The sequence below is a fragment of the Capsicum annuum genome, chromosome 10 (genome assembly GCF_002878395.1).
Source record: "Capsicum annuum cultivar UCD-10X-F1 chromosome 10, UCD10Xv1.1, whole genome shotgun sequence".
NCBI classification, from domain to species: domain Eukaryota; kingdom Viridiplantae; phylum Streptophyta; class Magnoliopsida; order Solanales; family Solanaceae; genus Capsicum; species Capsicum annuum.
In genome coordinates, this window is record NC_061120.1 from 5,698,492 (window position 1) to 5,719,395 (window position 20,904).

Genomic DNA, 20,904 nt, shown 5'->3' on the forward strand with positions numbered 1-20,904 from the left:
GGCGGGGAGCGGCAACGGGGGTCGGCGCCGGGGATTGGAGGTCGAGGTCGGCGGTCGGGTCGGGTCGGCGCCGAAGGTCGGCGACGGCGACAGGGGCCGGGGGCCGGGGACCGGGACGAGAGAGAGGGAGAGAGGGTAGGGAGAGAGAGAGAGAGAGAGAGAGAGAGAGAGCCGAGAGAGCGGCGCGAGGGCGGCGCTGGGGACCGGGGGGGGGGGCGGGTCGGCGCCGACGGTCGGCGATGGTGACGGGGTCGGGGACCGGGGCGAGCGAGAGAGAGAGAGAGCGAAAGAAAAATACATAACAATTACATAATTTAGAAAGTTATAACCACAAATTACTTTTTTAGTGTCATAGACACATACTTTTGTGGCAATAATTTTACTTAATTCTTAAATGCTTCTTCTTAAGCTTTCTTTAGAGCAATACTGCCAATGCAATAGTTCGCACTGCAGCTTGTCATGCAACTTTCATACTTTTCGTCATCTGCAAAATCAATCAAAAAGCATAATTCTGTAAAGCAAGATTAAATATATATATATATATATATATATAAATGATACAATTAATATTAATTGTGTGAAAGTTCTATTTATCTTAGAAAAAATAGATCCAGACCTTGTGGACACAGAAAAACTTTTTACTCCCTCAATTTCAGTTTATTTGACCTTTAAACAAAAAATAAACATTTTAATTTACTTGTGCATCTTTCACAAATCAATAGAGATTTATTACTTTTTTTCCGTACTAATCGTAGTATTTACATAGCTACCTAAACTTCTAATAGTTAAATACTGTCTTCTGTTGATTTAACACACATGTTAAGAAACAATAAATAAAATAAGTAACTTTACTAGACCACTCTTTAAATATAATAAATTTAATGATTTGAGAATTGCATTGAATAACAATAGTATTCTATAGCAAAGATAAAATAGATAGAAATGAATAAATTATTTTTTAATAATTTAAATTTGACAAGTATTACAGTTCTAGTACGGAGACGAGAAATTGGACAAAAAAAATAAAAACAAAGTATAGCAAAACGAGGAGTGGTAGTTACCATTTTGGATGAGAAATTTGTAACAGTGTCCTAGGGAACAGCCAACATTACAAACGTGTTTTTGAGTTTCAACCTCATCAGTAGTGTCAAGTCGAAAGCCGCACTTCAGAGAGCAGTAAACATCGCACCGCATCTTACTTTTATATTTGCACGTTGAACTACAATTGAGAAAACATTTTTCAGCAGCGTCGGACGGAAAGGCGTCCGCTGTAAACAAAAGCGTTGCAAGGACCAACACCAATACAACTTTCATTGCCACAATAGGGAGAGTTAACTTGCACTATAGTGAGTTATATAATATGATACTTGTTATTTTGATTGATATAAAATGAAGTCCTCAGACTGAACTATTTATAGATCTAAGAAACATATATTACTCCTCAGTCTTAGTGGATGAGTGGACAAGTCTCCTTAGTCCTTTCTCATCGGTCATTACATAAATTCATACTAATTATCTAGAGATAAATATAAAAAAATATTAAGTTTATAATATATTATTACTGAAAAAAAAGTGAAATTCGACCGACATTGCTTAACTTTTACCTATTTTTATTTTTTAGAAAATTTATGATACTAATCATGTGCGGTCGTTTTTTTAGCGCCAAAAACTAAAGAGGTGTAAAGTTGAGCGAGCTTATTCGTTAAAAAATATCGCAAACTTGTTTTTACAAAAAAAAAAAAATGACCAATGTCGGTTCGTTTTATTTAAGACAAAAACTCAAATATATCATAGAACTATCATAAATGGCTTATCCATGCCATCCTTAATAGTCGAACCTATTTATACCCTCGCCATGACAAAATAGCCCGCCATTATATGTGTTCTCGTGCTTATTATGTGTATAGAGTCTTTTTATAACTGTCCCAAGTCATCTATGATTTGTTGGGACTGGCAGTGTGATTATCGGGTAATTTGTTATAGTGACCTGATTTGTGAAAACTTTCTTTTTGTGCATTTTGACCATTTAGCCCTTCCTCGTAGCTGCTACATGTTAATTTTGGGGTATGGGATGGTTTGCGCAATTTTCAATGTGATCGAAAATGATTTAATCTTTTTCTGTCCATGAAGATCCCACCAGAGCGCCTTCTACTTCTAATAGGCCATGGGCGAGTTATGTAATTTTTTTATGCTTTACAAGCCATATAGTTGACTTCAATTAATATTTGATATTTTGAGCGTTGGATGATGATTTTGATAGCTCCATAATTGAAATGTTGAAGTTGGGTTAGTAGTATGGTTGGTTCGAGTTCAGAACCTTTATTTTGTAGTTCGATGGTTGGTAGTATAGGTAAGTAGCATGGTTGGCACGGTTCATAATACTCACAAATTAGAAAATAGTGTGGGTTCAGTAAAACAATAAAAGTAAAATAGTAATATAGAGAGAGAGAGGCACCCCTTGATTTTGTTCATAAATTTACTTATTTACATTTTGATATTCCTTAATAAAATTTTGGCTCCACCAACTTTGTATCTCGTGACATATCTATTGCCTGTTCTTATGTTCCCTATTAATAATATCAATATATTTTGGCTCCACCAACTTTGTATCTCATCACTAAAATTGATATATCTATTATGTTTTCTTGTTTTTCCTACATAATAATATCAATATTGTTGATCAATATCTCAGTAGCATTTATAGACTTGATGAACCGAATATTCAGATCTTATTTAGACTCCTTCCTGATCGTATTTATTGATGACATCCCTGTGTACTCGAGAAATAGGAAGGAGCACAAGTGACATTTGAAGATTGTACTCCACATCTTGCGAGACCATCGACTTTATGCCAAAATCTCAAAATGCATGAGTATGTAGCATTCTTAGGGCCCAACCACCCTTTTCTCATGGACCCAATAACTAGGGGCAACAGTTGGCGCATGAAAATCTGACCGCTGGCACAACTTGTTCCACCCATTTGTTAGTTCACCCGGCTACTTTGATTTGTCCAATTGAGCTTATCTTAACTCCAATAATATATAATTCAGATTGAACTATGGAAATCTTGTTAAAATATACTCTTTTTTCATTCAATTTTACTTGTCACAATTTGACATAACATACCTATTAAGAAAAATAATTAATAATATGACTATTTTATCATATTATCCTATTAAATGATATTTACATTGTGTCTTGAAATTAATTTGAAGAAAAAATAATTAATGTTAAAAGTAATATAAAAAAAAAAAGGCTTTTTTTATATGTCAAAAATGACAAGTAAAAGTAAAAATTTAATTAGAAAATTTGTGACAAGTAAAAGCGAACGGAGGAAGTATTCAAGTCCACTGATTTTTACCTTCACAAATTTAATTCAAGAAATTTAATTCTTGCTGAATTTTAAATGACTTTACCCTCATTTACTTTTTAGTGATTTTATCTTTGAGAAGTACAAAATATTTGAAAAGTGTATGAAAATGTTGTCCATAGAAACACATATTATTAAAAGTAAAAAATAAAATTTGGTATTGAATTTAAACAAGGGCCTATACACCAACAAATTTGTACTGGTCCTTAGTGGGACCATTTTGTATTGGTGTTTAGTGGTATCATTCTCTAAAAAAAATAAAAATTGTATGTATTGGTCCTTAGTGGTATCATTTGTATTTCTATTTTGTGGTGTCACTCCGTGGAAAATAAATGTGTATTGGTCAATAGTGGTAGTATGGTTTACCATTCTACAAACAGAGTTAGTGAAATATTATAATAATTATAATTGAAAATTTTTAAAAATAATTTTTTTTTTATTAAATTACGAATATCTCATTTTCTTTAAAGACATATTCAAGTCCACTGAAACAAATATTTTCATCATTTCAGTAATAATCTTCTTAACTTGTCTTCTCTAGGATACAACAACATTATCACAAAGTACAACTCAACAAACTCTGAACAAGTGTTGAGTTCAAAGCTCCAACTCAATAAATTCTGGACAAGCGTTGAGTTCAAAACTCCAAAAAAAATAACACCTCCTTTCAACTAATAAAATTTCTTTTTGTCTAACTTTTATGCACTCTATATTTTCTTGTACTTAGAAAAAAATGCAAAATCACTTTTATTTACAGGAGAGGAAGTCTTTTTTGTAGTGAATAAGAAAGAACGATGGGTAATGAAAAGGAAAGATTAATGACCTAGAGATTACAAAAGTTACAAGTCATAAAGTGGCAGAATATAGATGAATAAAGAGATGGTGGTTACAAAGACTTTAAGATAAAAAAATGTAACTACTCTCCCAATTACTCAAAGGCTATAATCATGAGCTAACGAAGGTACAAATATCTGGTGCTCTGACACCCATTAAATTTGACACAAATTAGATATAAAATGAAAAAAAATACATCTTAAAAAGTGAAAACTAAGAATATAATTGGATGCTTTGATTTTCAAGTGGAATCTTCAAATTGTAACTGTCAATATATGTTTCTCGACAAAACCTTACCAGCTCACACCTCACAACTCACATGAAAGACTGAATGAGAGTGACAACATTGGGTAAATGAACCACTGCCACTGAAGTTTCTTTGGGTAAATGAGAGCACAAAGTGACAACGAAAAATGCAAAGAGATACATTTTATTAATATTAAAATGCCACACAATCTAACATGTGGAAAATAAATTTGTCTTGGTCCTTACTGGCATCATTCTGTATTGGTATTTAGTGGTACTGGTCTTTAGTGTTACCATTTTGTAGTGGTCCTTAACATTCTATATATAAAAAAACAAATTTGAATTTGTCCTTAGTGGTTGTATGATATAATTCTATATATAGAAAACAAATTTGTGTTGGTCCATAGTGGTAGTATGGTATCGTTCTATATATATCATAATTCTATATATAGAAAACAAATTTGTGTTGGTCCATAGTGGTAGTATGGTATCGTTCTATATATAGAAAATAAATTTGTAGTGGTCCTTACTAATACTGTCATTTTTAGAAAATAAATTGAGAAAAGGACACACATGGCCACTTTAGAAAATTATTTACACTAAAAATAGTGATTTTAATGTAATGCCATGAAGAGTGTGTTTGGTATGAAGGAAAATATTTTCTCAAAAATATTTTTTAATTTTTTCATGTTTGATTAGTTTAAATATTTTGAAAAATATTTTTTAAATCAATTTATTTTTCTCATATTTAAGAAAAATGACTTTCCTTCGAAGAGTAAAAAAATATTTTTCAAAACTATCTTTCAACCTCACTCTCAAATAGAAATGTCCATATAACTCTCAAAATCACTCCCACCCCGACATTCAATTTCCTACCACTCCTGTTCAAATTTTTTTTTTTTTTTAGCTCATTCCCTGTCCCGACCCCCACACCCATTCCCCTCCAAAGAAATTCTTCATTTTACCCCACCCCTAGAACACCCCCCCACACAAAAAAATAAAATAAAATAATTAAAAATATTTTTATAAAACTGAATTATTTTTTTCTTACCCCACCCTAACTCCTCTAAAAAAGTAATTTTTTAATTTATTTTTTAAAATAATTTAAATTTTTTTCTTACCTTACTCCTACCAACTGTTCTAAACACCCCCACCGCCCGACACACATAAACCTACCAATCCCCTTCCCACCAGAAAAAAAAAATTAATATTTTAAAATTTTTATTTTTTTTAAATTGAAAATCTTTTTCTTATCTCACCCTTCTTATCCTAACCATTCTCATTATTTTTTGTTAAATATATACTAATATTTTTAGAAAATAATTTTCTACTTGTGTAGTGAACACAAGGAATGACATATTTTCCTTCTCCATACCGAACACACCCTAAGAAAAATATTTTTTGGGATCAAAAATTATTTTTCTAAAAAATATTTTCTATTGTTTAACTAAACACTAAAATGTATTTTCTGAAAAATTTTGTTTCATTCACCAACCAAATACTAGAAAATATTTTTCACTCACCGATCAATCATAAGAAAATAACTTATTTTCCATGAAAACATTTTGTAGAAAACTATTTTCCTTGAAAAATCTTTTCCTTCATACCAAATAGACTCTAATTTTCCACTCGCTCCAAATATTTTCCACTCAATTATCATTTAGCCCCTTTTGGCATTTTTGGGCCATTCAACCCTTTTATTTTTAATTAAAATGTTCCCTTTTTTTGCTATAATTTTTTGGCAAAAAGTTATGTTTTTTAATTAAAAAAATATAGTTGTATAATTGTTGTATAGAATGTATCTATATAAGATATTTATGCATTATATAGTTATTGTATAAAAAATTATATATACGATGTGTATAGAAACTAGGTTCAAGGAGATCAAACAAAGTTGTGTCTGATAGGTTCAACATTGTCAATATACCCAATCCATTTTCATGATGTAGACAATGTTTAGTAAATAAAGATAAGACTTATGGTATGAAGTCTTTTAATGATTATCTAAATTTGACAGATTTAACCAAATAGTTTAATCTATGGGATTGAACGTTTAGAAATCACCTATGTGAGGGCAAAATGGAAGCCGTTTCAAGAAGAATGTTAATAAAGGTCTATTCTCTAAACTCGCATGAAATTAGGACGTGTTGAGACTGAAAAGAACAAAACCGTGAGAACCATAAACAGTAAAAAGTTGGTTGTGCATATGACTATATTATCTAGGTGTACAAAATCTTGTGACCTGCAGGCGCAGATGTAACACAAATGTAGTGCAGAAGCTACTGGAATCTGCATAGAGTCACCTGTGGCGGCAGCTTAGACGCAATTCCAGCACAGACTGAGCGTAGGTGACGTGACTGTACTGAAAAGGTGTATTTTCCAGAACCAATGCTGCCTTTCTAAAGGAGCACATTAAAGGCTATAAATACCTGACATATTCCTCAGGTATAAACATGATTTTTGACAGCAAAAACACTCTTCTTCTATACAGAAACTCAGTGTGATCATTAGTCGTTGAGTGAGTTCGACGAATCCAATAATTTGAGGTACCGCTATTGTTGGATTGAAAACTATTTTATCTTGGGAGGAAAATTCCATAACCTCGGGTACAGTGAGGAAAATTATTCCTTAAGGAAACTCCATAAAGTCGGGGGACTTGTTGTCATACCTTTTTTTTTTTAACCCTCAAAAGATGAATTCTAAGTTTCGAAAGAGTTTTTATTATTAAAGTGACAAAAAAAAATAAAAATTTTCTTTTGAAAAGAACTTTTATATTCAAAACTCAGAGTCGTCACTTGGCATAAATCGGGTGTGCCAAGTCACCTTTGAAAATCTTTTTTCAAAACAGTTTTGACTCAAAAACTGATCTGCGAACAGAGATTTCGGTTAAGAAATTCTGTTGATCGAAGGCACCCCTCGATCTCGTGGTTCGACTACGGTCGCTTGCCGAAGTATATCAGCTAATTTGACACAATGAATGTATAAATCACACAAAAACTCATCAAAACAATCAATTAAGCAAACAAAACAAAACAATCAAAAATTTAGTGTCAAGTTCAATTATACAGTCCCAAAAATTAGAAATACGAAAATGAAAACTCTATTCTAGACTAATCCTAAACTATGCTCCAATGCTTTACCCGATGCCTTGGGCCTTTATCACGAACGTCTTCCGCCAACATAATTCGTCGGGGCATTCCCCAGCTAAATGAATACATTTAAATTAAATACGATAAACTAGAAAGAAACATTCACACGCACATTCTAACATTCAACCAAAACACAAGTTCTAAATTTGCCTATCCGATCCAAAACTTTTGCCTATTCATTCGACGGCCTAATCATGATACTATCACATTTAGCATTCATATTATCTCCAAAATAACCAATGATAAGAAATCAAGATTAAACAATATTTTTTTAATTAATTTCGACCATCCAACCCAACATTCCCTTTTCAAGCAACACATGCTTCGATTATCAATTCAAATTTTCAACTCGGAATCCAATATCAACAACATAGATATAATGGAAATTAAAGCATGATTATCATATGAATTTCATATGAATGACATCAAATATCCACTGAATCATCCAATCTTAAACATAGCCAATTCAACAAATTAAGATAAAGAAGAGAGAACGGGTTAAAGAAATGGACCTCAATAAAACTTGTTTTCATCGATAATAAAGAAATCTGAAAATCAAAATCCTCGAACAAGGAACCCTACAATAAAAAGAGCTCCAACTAAATTTCTGCCATCTTCATCCTTCATTTGACAATAATTGGTTTCAAAGTGAAGTTTGAAACCATTTTAAAGAGACTATGATTAATATTAGGTACAAAAAACACGTCTTTGATTAGTGTTTTACTTGGGAGCTTTTCATTTCCACAGTACCTTTGCCTTCAGTAGGAATATAGTCTCCGTTACCAACTTGTACTTTGAAAATTATAGAAGTATTCAACTCCTTGAAGAGATCACGATCAAATGTCATGTGGTTTGTGCAGCATGGGATTTGAGTTAGGCTCAGGTATCACATTGTTACATGATATCAAAGTCAGTTCTATTATATTTGGGCTTTCAATCCACGCTCCAACTGTGCTTGGCGATGCCCTTAATAACATTTAACCATCATATCCTTATAGTAGGGCCATTTTTCGAACTCTGCGCATAACGGAAGTTTTAGTGCACCGGGTTGCCCTTTTAGTCAATCCATTTTAAGAAGGTCGGTTTGAGGATGCGCTGGGTCTTAATTAAATATTGATTTTAATTTTTTAAATAACTTTTCTAAAACTTTGCAGATGTTACGTCATTAAATATGTACCAAAAATTATATTTCTGACTAAAATGTTCATGAAATCTAATAAGGCAAAGTTGAATGACCATGAAAATTAACTAGGTAAAGTTGAATGACACTTGAAGAACAAAACAAATTTGAGTGACTTTAGTGGTCAATTACTATAAGTTGGGTAATTTGACTCTCTACTGAATTACTTGGTGGCTTCATTACTTCATTGACCTTGTTGTGTGTCTCTTGAATTTCCATGCACTTTCATTTGCCACTGTTGGTCCTGTATTCCACACTTATTGTTGAATTCCAAATGAAAGTGCATAGAATTCAAGAGAGACACACAGGAAGCGCAATGAAACTACTGAGTAATTCAGAAGAGTCAGATCAAAAGGTGTCTTGATTCTTTTTAGTTGTCAATCTGTGTGGTAGTCAATGCACAAGGCAGATTCCAAAGACCATGAAGGAGCAGATGGTGTTGCTGCAACAGTTGGAGAAATTGTAGGATCTATCGATGCCTGAGAGAACCAGATCTGATAAATGAGATTTGGTACAGTAAGATCATTTTGGGTAATAGTAGGTGATGGAGCAATTGTGGTTCTATCAAGATGTACCATGAGTTGATGCCCATTTAGTAGCATCACAAGTTATGCTTTTCATGTTTTAATAGGTAACTGAGCAACAGGATTAAATTATACCACATGAGTGGCAGTAGAAACTGCATAACCGCTGGCATCAGTAGCATCAATAATTGGAGCCATAGATGAGAAAGATTAAGGAGATCAAAAGGATGATTCTATTAAATCTGACAACAAGATTTTAAGTAGATAATATACAACTAACTATATCCAAAGTGTAGGCCACTATCTGCACAATATACAACTACTAACTGAAGTCAACTATCTGCTAACTATTCCTAAATATGCTCCAAACATTAGAGACTTATTCAAATTATAACTAGTAACAAGAGGTAAATAATGATAGTTAAAACATATGACTGAAAAGAAAAACATGAATCAAAACTAAGCTCTTCCCATCATATTGTTAATGTAAAAGGGAAAAAGAGAATAACCAAATGCAAAGGATAATAAACAACTTTAAGGGACAAAATCATAAACATAAAGTAGACTAATTCTTGTGAAAAAGTACTCGGACTACTCTTACAAAACAATACACGAATTCACTTATAAATAGCGACTATGGCAATCCAAATGGAACTCCTAGTTACAGAGCCTCGGCTGGGCCAACATTAATGAAAAAAATCCCCCATCACATCATTCATCGGTGTAGGACAATAAACATAGCATGCCTCAAAAAACAATACATGACTACTTCTACAACTTGTACATGATTAATTGATCATCATATTGAGGTTGAAGCAATAGTGGATGAGGAGCATGAGCGTAAGATGGAGAAAGTTCAAATGCATAGTGTTTGAGAAACATGGCCATTCCCATTTTTGCCTCTAACATAGCAAAGTCTTGGCCAATGCATATTCTTGGACCCTAACTAAATGGAAAAAACACAACTTGTCCTTTTGTTGCTTTTGATATTCCTTCACTAAATCTCTCTGGATTAAACTCCATTGCATCATCTCCCCATATTTCAGTATCATGATGCAACAAAATTGTTGGTAATATGAGTTGCACCCCAGAAGGTAAGCACAAATTCCCTAACTTCTTTTCTGTGTTAACCATTCGATTAATCACATATGCTGATGGGTACAACCTTAAGACCTCATTAAAGATCATAGTCACCTATAGAATAATAGATCACAAGTTAATATTGCATGAAAGCATACACAAGTTAGTTCCCCTTATGTATATTTATTAAATATCCGGTCAAAGTATGTGCAAACGGATCCAAATGCTATCGTAATAACAAAAAAGTTCAAAATAATTGAGCATATAGGCAATACTTACTACTTTTAGTTGATTCAACTTGCCATAATCAAGTTCATCACTTCCAAACACTTGTAGAACTTCTTCTCTAGCTCTTTCTTGCCAAATAGGATATTTGCACAATAAAATCATTGTCCATACAAGTAAAGTTGAAGTAGTCTCTTGCCCAGCAAAATAGAATAGTTTACACTCTGCAATCACCTCATCAATACTCATACCAAATTTCTTATGTCCATGTTGTTGAATTTCTTGTAAATTGGATGTCAATAGTATACTTAATAAGTCATCATGTGTTTCTCCAACCTCAACCATCCTCATTCTTTTATTGATAATTCCTACTATAAGTGCTCTTAATTCATTAACGATTTGCATCATCCTTTTGTTCTTTTAAGTTGGCAAAAACCTATAATCCATGATAATACTACTGTTAGAAAAATTAATATATAAAAAACGTGTTAGACTTTGAGACACATAACATGCATGCACACTTTTGGAAGATAGTTGAAGTCTTTCCAATGAACGAATGGAAAAATGATAACATAAAGATTGTCTCTGAGATTCAGCTACGTCATATAATATTGTATTTTCAAATGAGGGGTGCAACATGAAAACTTCCCGAGGTTATCCATCCCAGTATCACGTGTTAGAGCTTCTTGTAGACTGGCATATATATATTGTTTTAGGCTATTACGAGCTGACCAGAAGAAATAAGACTTAGGTTACCACACACAGATTTATTATAGAATTCATATATAAGGAAATAAATTTTACCTCCATCCTGAGATGTATATTGGACGTGACATTTTTAAAATTATTTTAATCAATTCTTTTTGAAGTTCAAAAATCTTTCTTCCTTCATAATTACTGCCAAAAGCAGTTCTTGAAATTGCACCACTTGTCAAAGTTTGAAGATATGGTCACACATCTATCTCCGATCCTTCTTTCGAGATAACTTTTTACCATTAGTTCAAAATGTCACTAATTGTCAATTTGAATGCAGGTATCATATACTGCACATTAATAAGTATTCAATTAAAGCCGTTAAAATGGATTTGGCCATGAACGTTCCCTAACCGAACTCGCTAGAATAGGGTTATGTTAAAAATTTTCATCAAGCCCATTTAAAACTGGGGCTTATAAGCCCGACCCAAGTTAGACCTTTTTCTAGCCCATTTAAAACTGGGGTATATAAGTCCGACCCGAGGTTAGCCCTTAGCCTTTGAGGTTTGACCAAGGCTGACCAGGCCAAATCACTAATATCCTAATAATTAATTCTACAAAGAAACATGACTCTCTCATTGTCATGATCTCCATCATGATGTCAAGTTTCAAAACTTAGTCAAAGACCTTATCATATTAATCAAATAACTTGATATAACTATGAAAAAGAATATTGATATTTATATCAAATAACATTTATAAGATATGTTCTAATCATCATATATGAGATTGAATCTATGGCAGATCCACTATATCCCTAACAACGATCATGTTGGTATATTCTATATATCTTTCTTTTATGATCGTGGTGTTCTAGCAAGTTTTCGTGAACCTCAATTAATTTAACAAAATACCTGTTACCTCCCACCAGAAACATGTATGAGGTTCTATGTCACTCAAGGCTAAAACAGAAAAATTTCTATCTACCTTTTATCTTATGATGAGAAGAAACTGATATTTAAATTAATTAATTAACTAAATTCTTAAGGGGTCTTTTCGTTTGTGAGATAAGGTGAGAGATCGCATAATTAAGTTTCGGATTAATTTATACTTTCAACCAAATAAAGTGAATTTAATCATGAATATTCTACTTTATCATATCCAACTTGATATTATTTTATCCCATCTCTCGTGTAGAATAAATTAGTCCAAATATTATATATATAACACAAAATTATAATTCTGAAATAACTTAGTCCGTGACTAAAGGTGAAGATAGATTATTTGACTTGTCCACACCAACTAAATCTTCTAAAGAAAAATATATTTTACTAATGCAGATATTTGAAGCAAAGGCAATAAGGGAACTAGAAATTCAAAATTTAATGCCACATATTTGAACCCTTGATGGCTTGAATTCAAACAATTTGAACCTTGACTTAGTTGAACCTTGAACTCAAATAATTTGAACCTTAAATTAAAACAATTTGAACCTTGAAAATTTTAGTCTTTAATGAACCTTGAATTAATTTAAAATAGATTAGTATTTAAATATTTGTACATATCCAAAGTTCAAGTCATAGATGTCAGTTGATGCCAAGTTAAAGGACAATGCTTATGTATTATGTCAAAATATTTTATAGTAAAACCAACGAGCATTAGGTGTGCTTTACTTGTAGATGGATTCTTTTCAAATTTTAATTTAATTAATGAAATATGAAAACTACTTGAGTTTTTAAATTTACTAACTATTTTATTTTCGTTAATAACATAAAAAAGTATAAGAAATTGTGTCATCTAACAACTTCTTTTCCATCTTATCAGCTGTGGTCTTATCTCAGTTGTGGTGTCGATATCTTCAGCTTGAAATGAAAAAAAAATAGGATTTAAAGAAATCAATCAAAAAATATAAAATAAATAAAATAAAAATTATTTGTCAGCTAATAGAATCGTCATATATGGACGAAGATTTTTTGATTGAACGCTCCTTAAAGTGCTAGTGGACAAAATCAGAATTGAACATCTAGATGTGTTTCCCTAATTATTGGGTCATCGTTCAGGTAGGAAACTCACACTTTCAATCGTTCATATGTGGAACTCACACTCTCAATAATTCACATATGAAACTCAAAAAACTAGATAATTCAAGTGTATTTTTAAGCTTTTTTTTTCTTATAATAATTTAATAAAATATAAACATCAAATATCATTTACATGTATAACAACGCTTCATTGTAATAGTCATGAATCTTTTTTAAAATATATCAATTATATAAAAAACTTCTGACTATAATTAAAATATTCCAAAAGATGTAGTGCAGCGGATGGGGCTGATCCTCCCTTAACCAGAAAACTCGGGTTCAAGCTCTGAGTATGAAAAAATGCTTGGTAGCGCTTCCCCTCGAAGGAAGCCCTACGCGGTGCGAATCCAGATTAGTCGGACTCCAATGTGGGTACCGGAAACCAGATAGAAAACCAAAAACATAAAAATATATTTAAAATCAACATCACATTTAAAAAGGTAAGAAAATAAAATAAAATATCCCAATACATAGATTCTATCGAAATTATCTAAAAACCCCAGATTGCCTTAATCAAAAGAAAATTATTCGACTTCTTCATCTAATCCAAATGTAGGTTCTCCTCTTTCCTTCTTAATTAAGCTTCAAATCTTTATTAAGCTTTTATAATTTTTGAATTAGAGAAATCAATTATGGAGTATTAATCATTCATGATGGGCTTTTTCTTGCTAACAGATTTTGAATGAGCAATTAATTTTAAACTGATGGAACCAAAAAAAAAAAAAAAAAATGGAACCACCTTTCACATCTTCCATATATGTCACCACTCTAGTTAAAGTGATTTTGGGACATGACGAGTAGTTAAAGTGAATCACAAAAGACTGCTAATGATCTAGTTAAGGCACCATCAACGAGGCAAGACTTTGGCAACTTTATTTCTTCAAAAACGTGGTCAGATATATTGAAAGATACAATAAAGTTATCATATTCAGTTTCATTAGTTATTCGTCCAAACTGATATGCAGATTCATCTAGAAATGCTTTTGTTATAATGCTGGTAATAAAGTATGGAAGTCCAATTTCTATATTTGTTCAAGAATCTGTTTTTAACGAGTAAATTTAACAACATGCAAAAGTTTTAGGGGCCTGTTAGATTCATCTCCTCGCAATACAAAATTCTGACCACCTTATATTCATCCCATTGAGGTAAGCAGTCAAACCCAAATACTAGGTGATTGGGAACAACAGGAAGTTACGCGGGAAACTACTAAGATTCTTGATCAATTTTGTGGTTGGGTTCCGAAGATATATTTTGCAGCCAAATCGAGGAGTTAGAGGGTAAATAAGAAAGAGACCATCATTGCAACAACCAAAGACTTCAAATCTTTGAGTTGATGATTCCCACTAAGGAACTTCAAATTTCTTGTACGCGACAAATGTCTCATCAGAGTACAAAGTGCAACACTCATTTTTCATGATAAATAAGATATTTTTTTACTGATCAAATAACTTTCCTAATATAATGAACATTAATTCATATGCATGTTAATAAAATGAGGATCTATAATGAATTACACCAAGATTTGCAAATAGACCCGAATTGCATGAGATCTTCGGTAGGAAGTCTTGACAAGATATGTATGTTATTTCATCACCAGGTAGATCAACAGAGAAAATCATCGTGCTAATTGAGATAAAAATAGTAAAGAAGTACCAAAATATTAGTTTGATGCCTAGCTAATCTAAAAATTCTTTACAAGATCAAAAGAAAAGGGAAATTTCAATAAAATGGAGCAGTAAAATTCTACGAATCAGGCAAGGTCATGAGAGAGAGAGTGACAGAGAGAAAACATTCAAAACAAGGATGTGAACTGTCAGAGATATCACCAAGACAAGAAAAACAAGGCTTCATTGAAGATGATGATGTTGGTGGACGAAAAAAATCAAGAGAGGTAAGCAAATGAAGGCGTACAATGATTGGGAGAAACAATCATTCATAACAATGTGAAAAGAGTAGATATAGATTTGAATTAGATAAACAAGTCGAACTTGATAAAATCATAAATGTTTGAGAATTCTCAGTTAGAACTCAGAAATAGTGAAGCATATATAAAACTAAAGAAGTCCTAAGAATGACAACTAACAACATAGAAAGAATTATTAATGAATACCGACATACCCACAGAAGTAAAAAAGAAGATTCTTTGTTTTATATCGGTACAAACTCAAATCAGACGGTCCATGATGTTGGGCGTATTTATACGTCTAAGCACCATAACTTACTTATGTTTTAGCTATGTTTTGAGGATAAAATACATAATTCTTGCACTTTTAGTCTATTTTTAGTTAAGTGAGTTGACCTATGTGATTAGCATGCTTTTCAGGTACTAATGAGGAAGATTACGACACTTTGGGGACCTGTGGATAGCAGAGGAAACTTCACAAAAAGGGAAAGCAGCTTTTGGACTGAATGTGATAGATGGGACTCAGTAGCAATTTATTAGAGAAGGATGTTATTAAAAGTCTTATGGCTGAATTTTTATGGGTATCGTATTATTTTGAAACAAGAAAATGCGGCTTAGCTAAGGGTGAGAGTAAAAAGTGTTTTCTCCTCTTGCTTTCTCTATTTTGTGGACACTAAGATCATCCTCTAATCTTGGGTATGATGAAAATTCTTATGGTTATTTTCTTTTGGTTCATGAGTAGCTAAGCTTATTTGTTAGGGTTATGGAAACCTTATAGTATACTCTCTATTGTTATGGGTTTTTGAATTTATGATGTGTTGATCCACTTATATCATTACTCTCTTCGTTATAATTGAATTCTCGTGGTTGCAAACATAGGGAATGTGCCATTATAGCAATAACTTGTTCGATAGAAAAGTTAATGTTTGAAAAAGAGAGTAGTGACAAGAAAATAGGGTTTCCAACCTCTATTTTACACGTTAATGCCTTAATAGGATTGATGATTTGGAGAGTTCGTATGATAGGTTGTACACTTTGGATTCGAGAGAACTAAAGTGAATTAATCCTTGATGGTTGATAAACACTTGGATTTAGAATTTGAATACATCTCTCTATAAGTGCATGCATGTATAAATTCTTAATACTCATAGTTAATAGAGAAGTAAAAGCTACAAGGTGGACATAACCCTAACCTGTCATTCTCTGTAATCAAATATTAATACACATATTGCTTCATTGTTATATTGTAACTATCACTTCAGATCAAAACCAAAACCCCCTATTTAGGAACCTCTGACCAACAGTCCAGTAACAACTACAATACTTAGTAACATAGTATTTCCTGTGGAATTTGACACCCAACCTAGTTGGGTTCTATATTTGACAGCGACCGCTTACTCTCTCGTAAGAGAGGTGTAATTTGGGCGTATCAAATTTTGGTACCATTGCCGGGGAGTATGATTGTCAACTAAAGTTGTGTTTGTTAATCGACCTTTTGGTCAAAGATTCCCAAAATTTTACTTTTTGTTTGTAGTTTTTGTTTTGCTCAGGTTGAGTGGATTGCATGCCACATACGCAGAGATCGCGTCAACCATTATTACCTATAAATCCTGAACCACATCTCATTGGCAGAATGGATGCGTAACGAGACCCAGAAAGGATAGCTGCTCAACAGGAGCAGGCTAGATTAGCTACTTTGGCAGTTGCGCAAGTAAATCAGCAGAATGCTGATAACCCAGGTCGGGTACCTAATCCGGATGATGAAGACCTGGGTGATGATGAGCTATTAAATCCAAGGCGTGCAGAGGATTTGGCTGCACCTGTGAACAGGAATGTCAACAGAGATCGCCATGCTAGAATAAGACCCGAACGCAAAGCTGTGCAGTTTGCTTTTGATGATGATGATGATGACTTGGATGGGGCTGGTGCCACGAGGGATATTATTCCTCCGCCTTTAGCACCCGGAGCCAAGTTCAATATCACTAGCACTATGATCCATCTATTTTAACTCAAAGGGCGACGATCCGAATATGCATCTGATTAATTTTATCTCAACATGCAAATCGTTTGACAATCCATGGGTTGGACAGAATGCGATCCGCCTATGCTTATTTCCATTGTCTCTATCTGGAGAGGCAACTCTATGGTTAAATGGGCTAACTCCCAACTCTATTACCAATTGGAGGCAACTGAAAGACGCTTTCCTAGAAAAAAAATTTCCGCCATCCAAGAGGGCAAAATTGAGAGATGAGATAAGAAATTTCAGACAGCTTCCAACTGAAGCTCTCCACGAGACTTGGGAGAGGTTCAAGAAGAAGCTTATGCGGTGCCCAAATCATCAGATGACCAATGTCCACTTGATGGAGATATTATATAGGGCTTTGAACTCGGTGACTAAGCCAGTGGTAGATAATGTTGTGGGTGGGTCATTCATGGACCTTACTTTTCTTTAGGCATCTGACATGCTAGATCGTATGATAAAGCAGAGTAGAGCTTGGCATACCAGGGACTCTAAGGTAGCAAGCTCTACTGTATCTATTGGCATGACGGCAGAACAGATATAAATGAAAGAGGAACGTGATCAGGATATGGCTCATATGAAAATGCAGATGGACCTTCTTTATGAGCATTTATTATTGAGGAAGACAGAAAAGGTCAAAGCTGTTGTATCACAAGGAAGAGCTGACTCCGATTCTGAGGAGGAAGCAAATTACTTGAATAATCAGGGGGGTTTTCAAGGCAGTGGCCAAGGATACCAAGGTCGAAACTATTATGAAAAATCTGGATACAAGGACCGAGACCAAGGAAATTGGAAGAATAAAAATGATAGGAGCGGTTTGTATGTCTCTCCTGGAAATCGTGAAGCTGCTGCATCTAGCTCTGGGAAGATGTCCACGGAGGCAACCAACACGGGAGTAGCTGAGGTAAAAAATGATTTGTCCTCAATGAATCAATTGGTTGACTCGCATTCCACTTCAATAAAATAGTTGGAACAGCAAATGAGTCAACTATCGGCAGCATTCAATCAAAGGAAAGCTGGCACTTTACCAAATGACACTGTGCAAAATCCAAGAAAAGATGGATCATGTTTGGCCATTACTACCAGGAGTGGTAAGGTGTTGGAAAATCCATCCAAGGGTAAGTCTGTGGTTGATAGTATGGAGGAGAATATTGGTGAAGCGGATTGTGATGATTCTGTAGAAGTTGAAAATCAGGATGAGATGATTCATGATACTATACCTAGCTGTCAGCAGTCTGAAAAAATTGATAATGGTAAGCACAATGAGAAGAAAGTGGTGGAGAAAACTCTTCCAAAACCACCACCCCCTTTTCCTTAGAGACTGAAGAAGAAAGTCGATGATACTAAGTTCAGTAAATTCATGACCATGCTGAAGCAGCTAACTATAAATGTGCCTTTGGTGGAGGCACTGGAGCAGATGCCAGGGTATGCCAAATTCATGAAGGACCTTTTGACAAAGAAAAGGGCAGCAAGCTATGAACCGACAGATAATTTCCATCATTGCAGTGCGATTGCTACAAGGTCCTTAGTACAGAAGAAGGCAAATCCGGGTGCTTTCACTATTCTCTGCACTGTTGGATCTTTAGATTTTGCTAAAGCTTTGTGTGATTTGGGAGCTAGCATTAATTTGATGCCGCTAGCCATTTATAAATAGTTGGGGTTGGGAGATCCTACACCAACCAACATGCGGCTTATAATGGCAGATTGGTCGGTAAAATGACCTGTTGGGATTCTGTGCGATGTATTAGTGAAGGTGGCTACCTTCATTTTTCCTGCAGATTTTGTTATTTTGGATTGCGAGGTGGATTTTGAGGTGCCCATAAGCTTGGGTCGACCTTTTCTCGCAACCGATAGTGTGCTTATTGATTTGCGAGCAAATGAGCTTTTATTTTGGATGAATGACGAAGTGGTATGTTTCGATGTATGCAAATTAATGAAGCAGCCTAAGGATATGAATGTGTTCTCTATAGTTGATGTTTATTATGAGGATGAGCAGGAATTATCTTTAGAGGAGCAGCTTACTATTGAGCCATTGACTGCTGTGCTTATGAACTTTGATCGTGAGGATATTGATGAGTACGAAGAGACTGTCTGTACTTTGACAGGAATGGGATCGTATTCTTATGCCCCCAAGAAGCTGGATCTTGACCTTAAGAATCGACCTTCACCACCGGCGAAGCCATCCATTGAAGAGCCATCGGTGTTAGACTTGAAAAAGCTACCCAGTCATTTGCGGTATGTGTTCTTGGGTAATGAAAACACTGTTGGTTATTATTACTGCTGATTTAGTAAACAATAGGTAGAGGATCTCATCTCTGTTCTTAAGAGATACAAGAGAGCTATTGGTTGGACTATTGTAGATATCATTGGTATCCCTCTTTATATATGTATGCACAAAATTCAGCGAGAGGAAGATTGTGTACCCACTATTGAGCATCAGCATCGTCTGAATCCACCTACGGAAGATGTGGTGAAGAAAGAAATCATCAAGTGGATAGATGCAGGGGTGGTGTACCCAATCTCAGACAGTAAATGGGTGAGTCCTGTACAATGTGTGCCCAAGAAAGGGGGCATAACAGTTGTGGAGAATGAGAAGAACAAGCTAATTCCACTCAGGTCTGTCATAGGGTAGAGGGTGTGTATGGATTACCGAAAGCTAAACTCGTGGACGCTAAAGAACCATTTCACAATGCCATTCATGGATCAAATGCTTGATCGATTGGCAGGAAAGGGATGGTACTGTTTCTTGGATGGTTATTCCGGATATAACCAGATTTGCATTGCTCCTGAAGATCAGGAGAAGACCACTTTTACATGCCCATATGGTACTTTTGCATTCAAACGGATGTCATTTGGGCTATGTAATGCACCTGCCACTTTTCAACGATGCATGATGTCCATTTTCTCAGATATGGTTGAAGATACCTCAAAGGTGTTTATGGATGACTTTTCGGTTGTAGATGAGTCATTTGAGTCATGCTTGACAAATCTGAGTATGGCTTTGCAGTGATGTGTGGAATTTAATCTTGTGCTAAATTGGGAGAAGTGTCATTTTATGGTTAAAGAAGGCATTGTTCTCAGGCATAAAATTTCTGAAAAAGGAATTGAAGTTGATCGAGCCAAGATTGAAGTCATCGAGAGACTACCACCTCCAATTTCTGTGAAGGGGGTTCGTAGTTTTCTCGGTCATGCTGATTTTTATCGGAGGTTTATTAAAGACTTCTCCAAGATTGCAAACCCATTATGCAAACTTTTAGAGAAGGAGGCGAAGTTTTACTTTGGTGAAGATTGCTTGAAGGCGTTTGAATGCCTCAAAGGGAAGCTAATTGAAGCCCCTATTATTATAGCACCCGATTGGTCTCTACCATTTGAAATTATGTGTGATGCAAGTGGTGTAGCCTTGGGTGCTGTACTTGGTCAGAAAAGAGAAAAGCTCTTTCATCCAATCTACTACGCGAGCAAGGCCTTGAATGGAGCACAGAAGAACTATACCGTTACTGAATAGGAGCTTCTCGCGGTTGTTTATGCTTTCGAGAAGTTCTGTGCTTACTTATTGGGAACCAAGGTAGTCTTTCATACAGATCATGCGGCTCTGAGA

At 34.4% G+C, this 20,904-nt stretch overlaps 2 protein-coding genes and 1 pseudogene across 2 annotated transcripts; 1 reads left to right on the forward strand and 2 right to left on the reverse strand.

The window, feature by feature from the left end:
- The window catches only part of LOC124888082, a 141,479-nt pseudogene that overhangs the window by 50,585 nt on the left and 69,990 nt on the right, over positions 1-20,904 (forward strand).
- Positions 286-1,471, reverse strand: LOC107844941. The gene is made up of 2 exons (XM_016689262.2): positions 1,062-1,471; positions 286-484 (listed from the first exon to the last, which is right to left on the reverse strand). The coding sequence occupies exons 1-2, from the start codon at positions 1,312-1,314 to the stop codon at positions 405-407; spliced, it is 333 nt and encodes a 110-aa protein (XP_016544748.1). The 5' UTR covers positions 1,315-1,471; the 3' UTR covers positions 286-404.
- On the reverse strand, positions 10,032-11,034 carry LOC124888108 (cytochrome P450 CYP72A219-like). The gene is made up of 2 exons (XM_047398437.1): positions 10,663-11,034; positions 10,032-10,497 (listed from the first exon to the last, which is right to left on the reverse strand). Exons 1-2 carry the CDS (start codon positions 11,014-11,016, stop codon positions 10,246-10,248), a joined length of 606 nt encoding a protein of 201 aa, XP_047254393.1. The 5' UTR covers positions 11,017-11,034; the 3' UTR covers positions 10,032-10,245.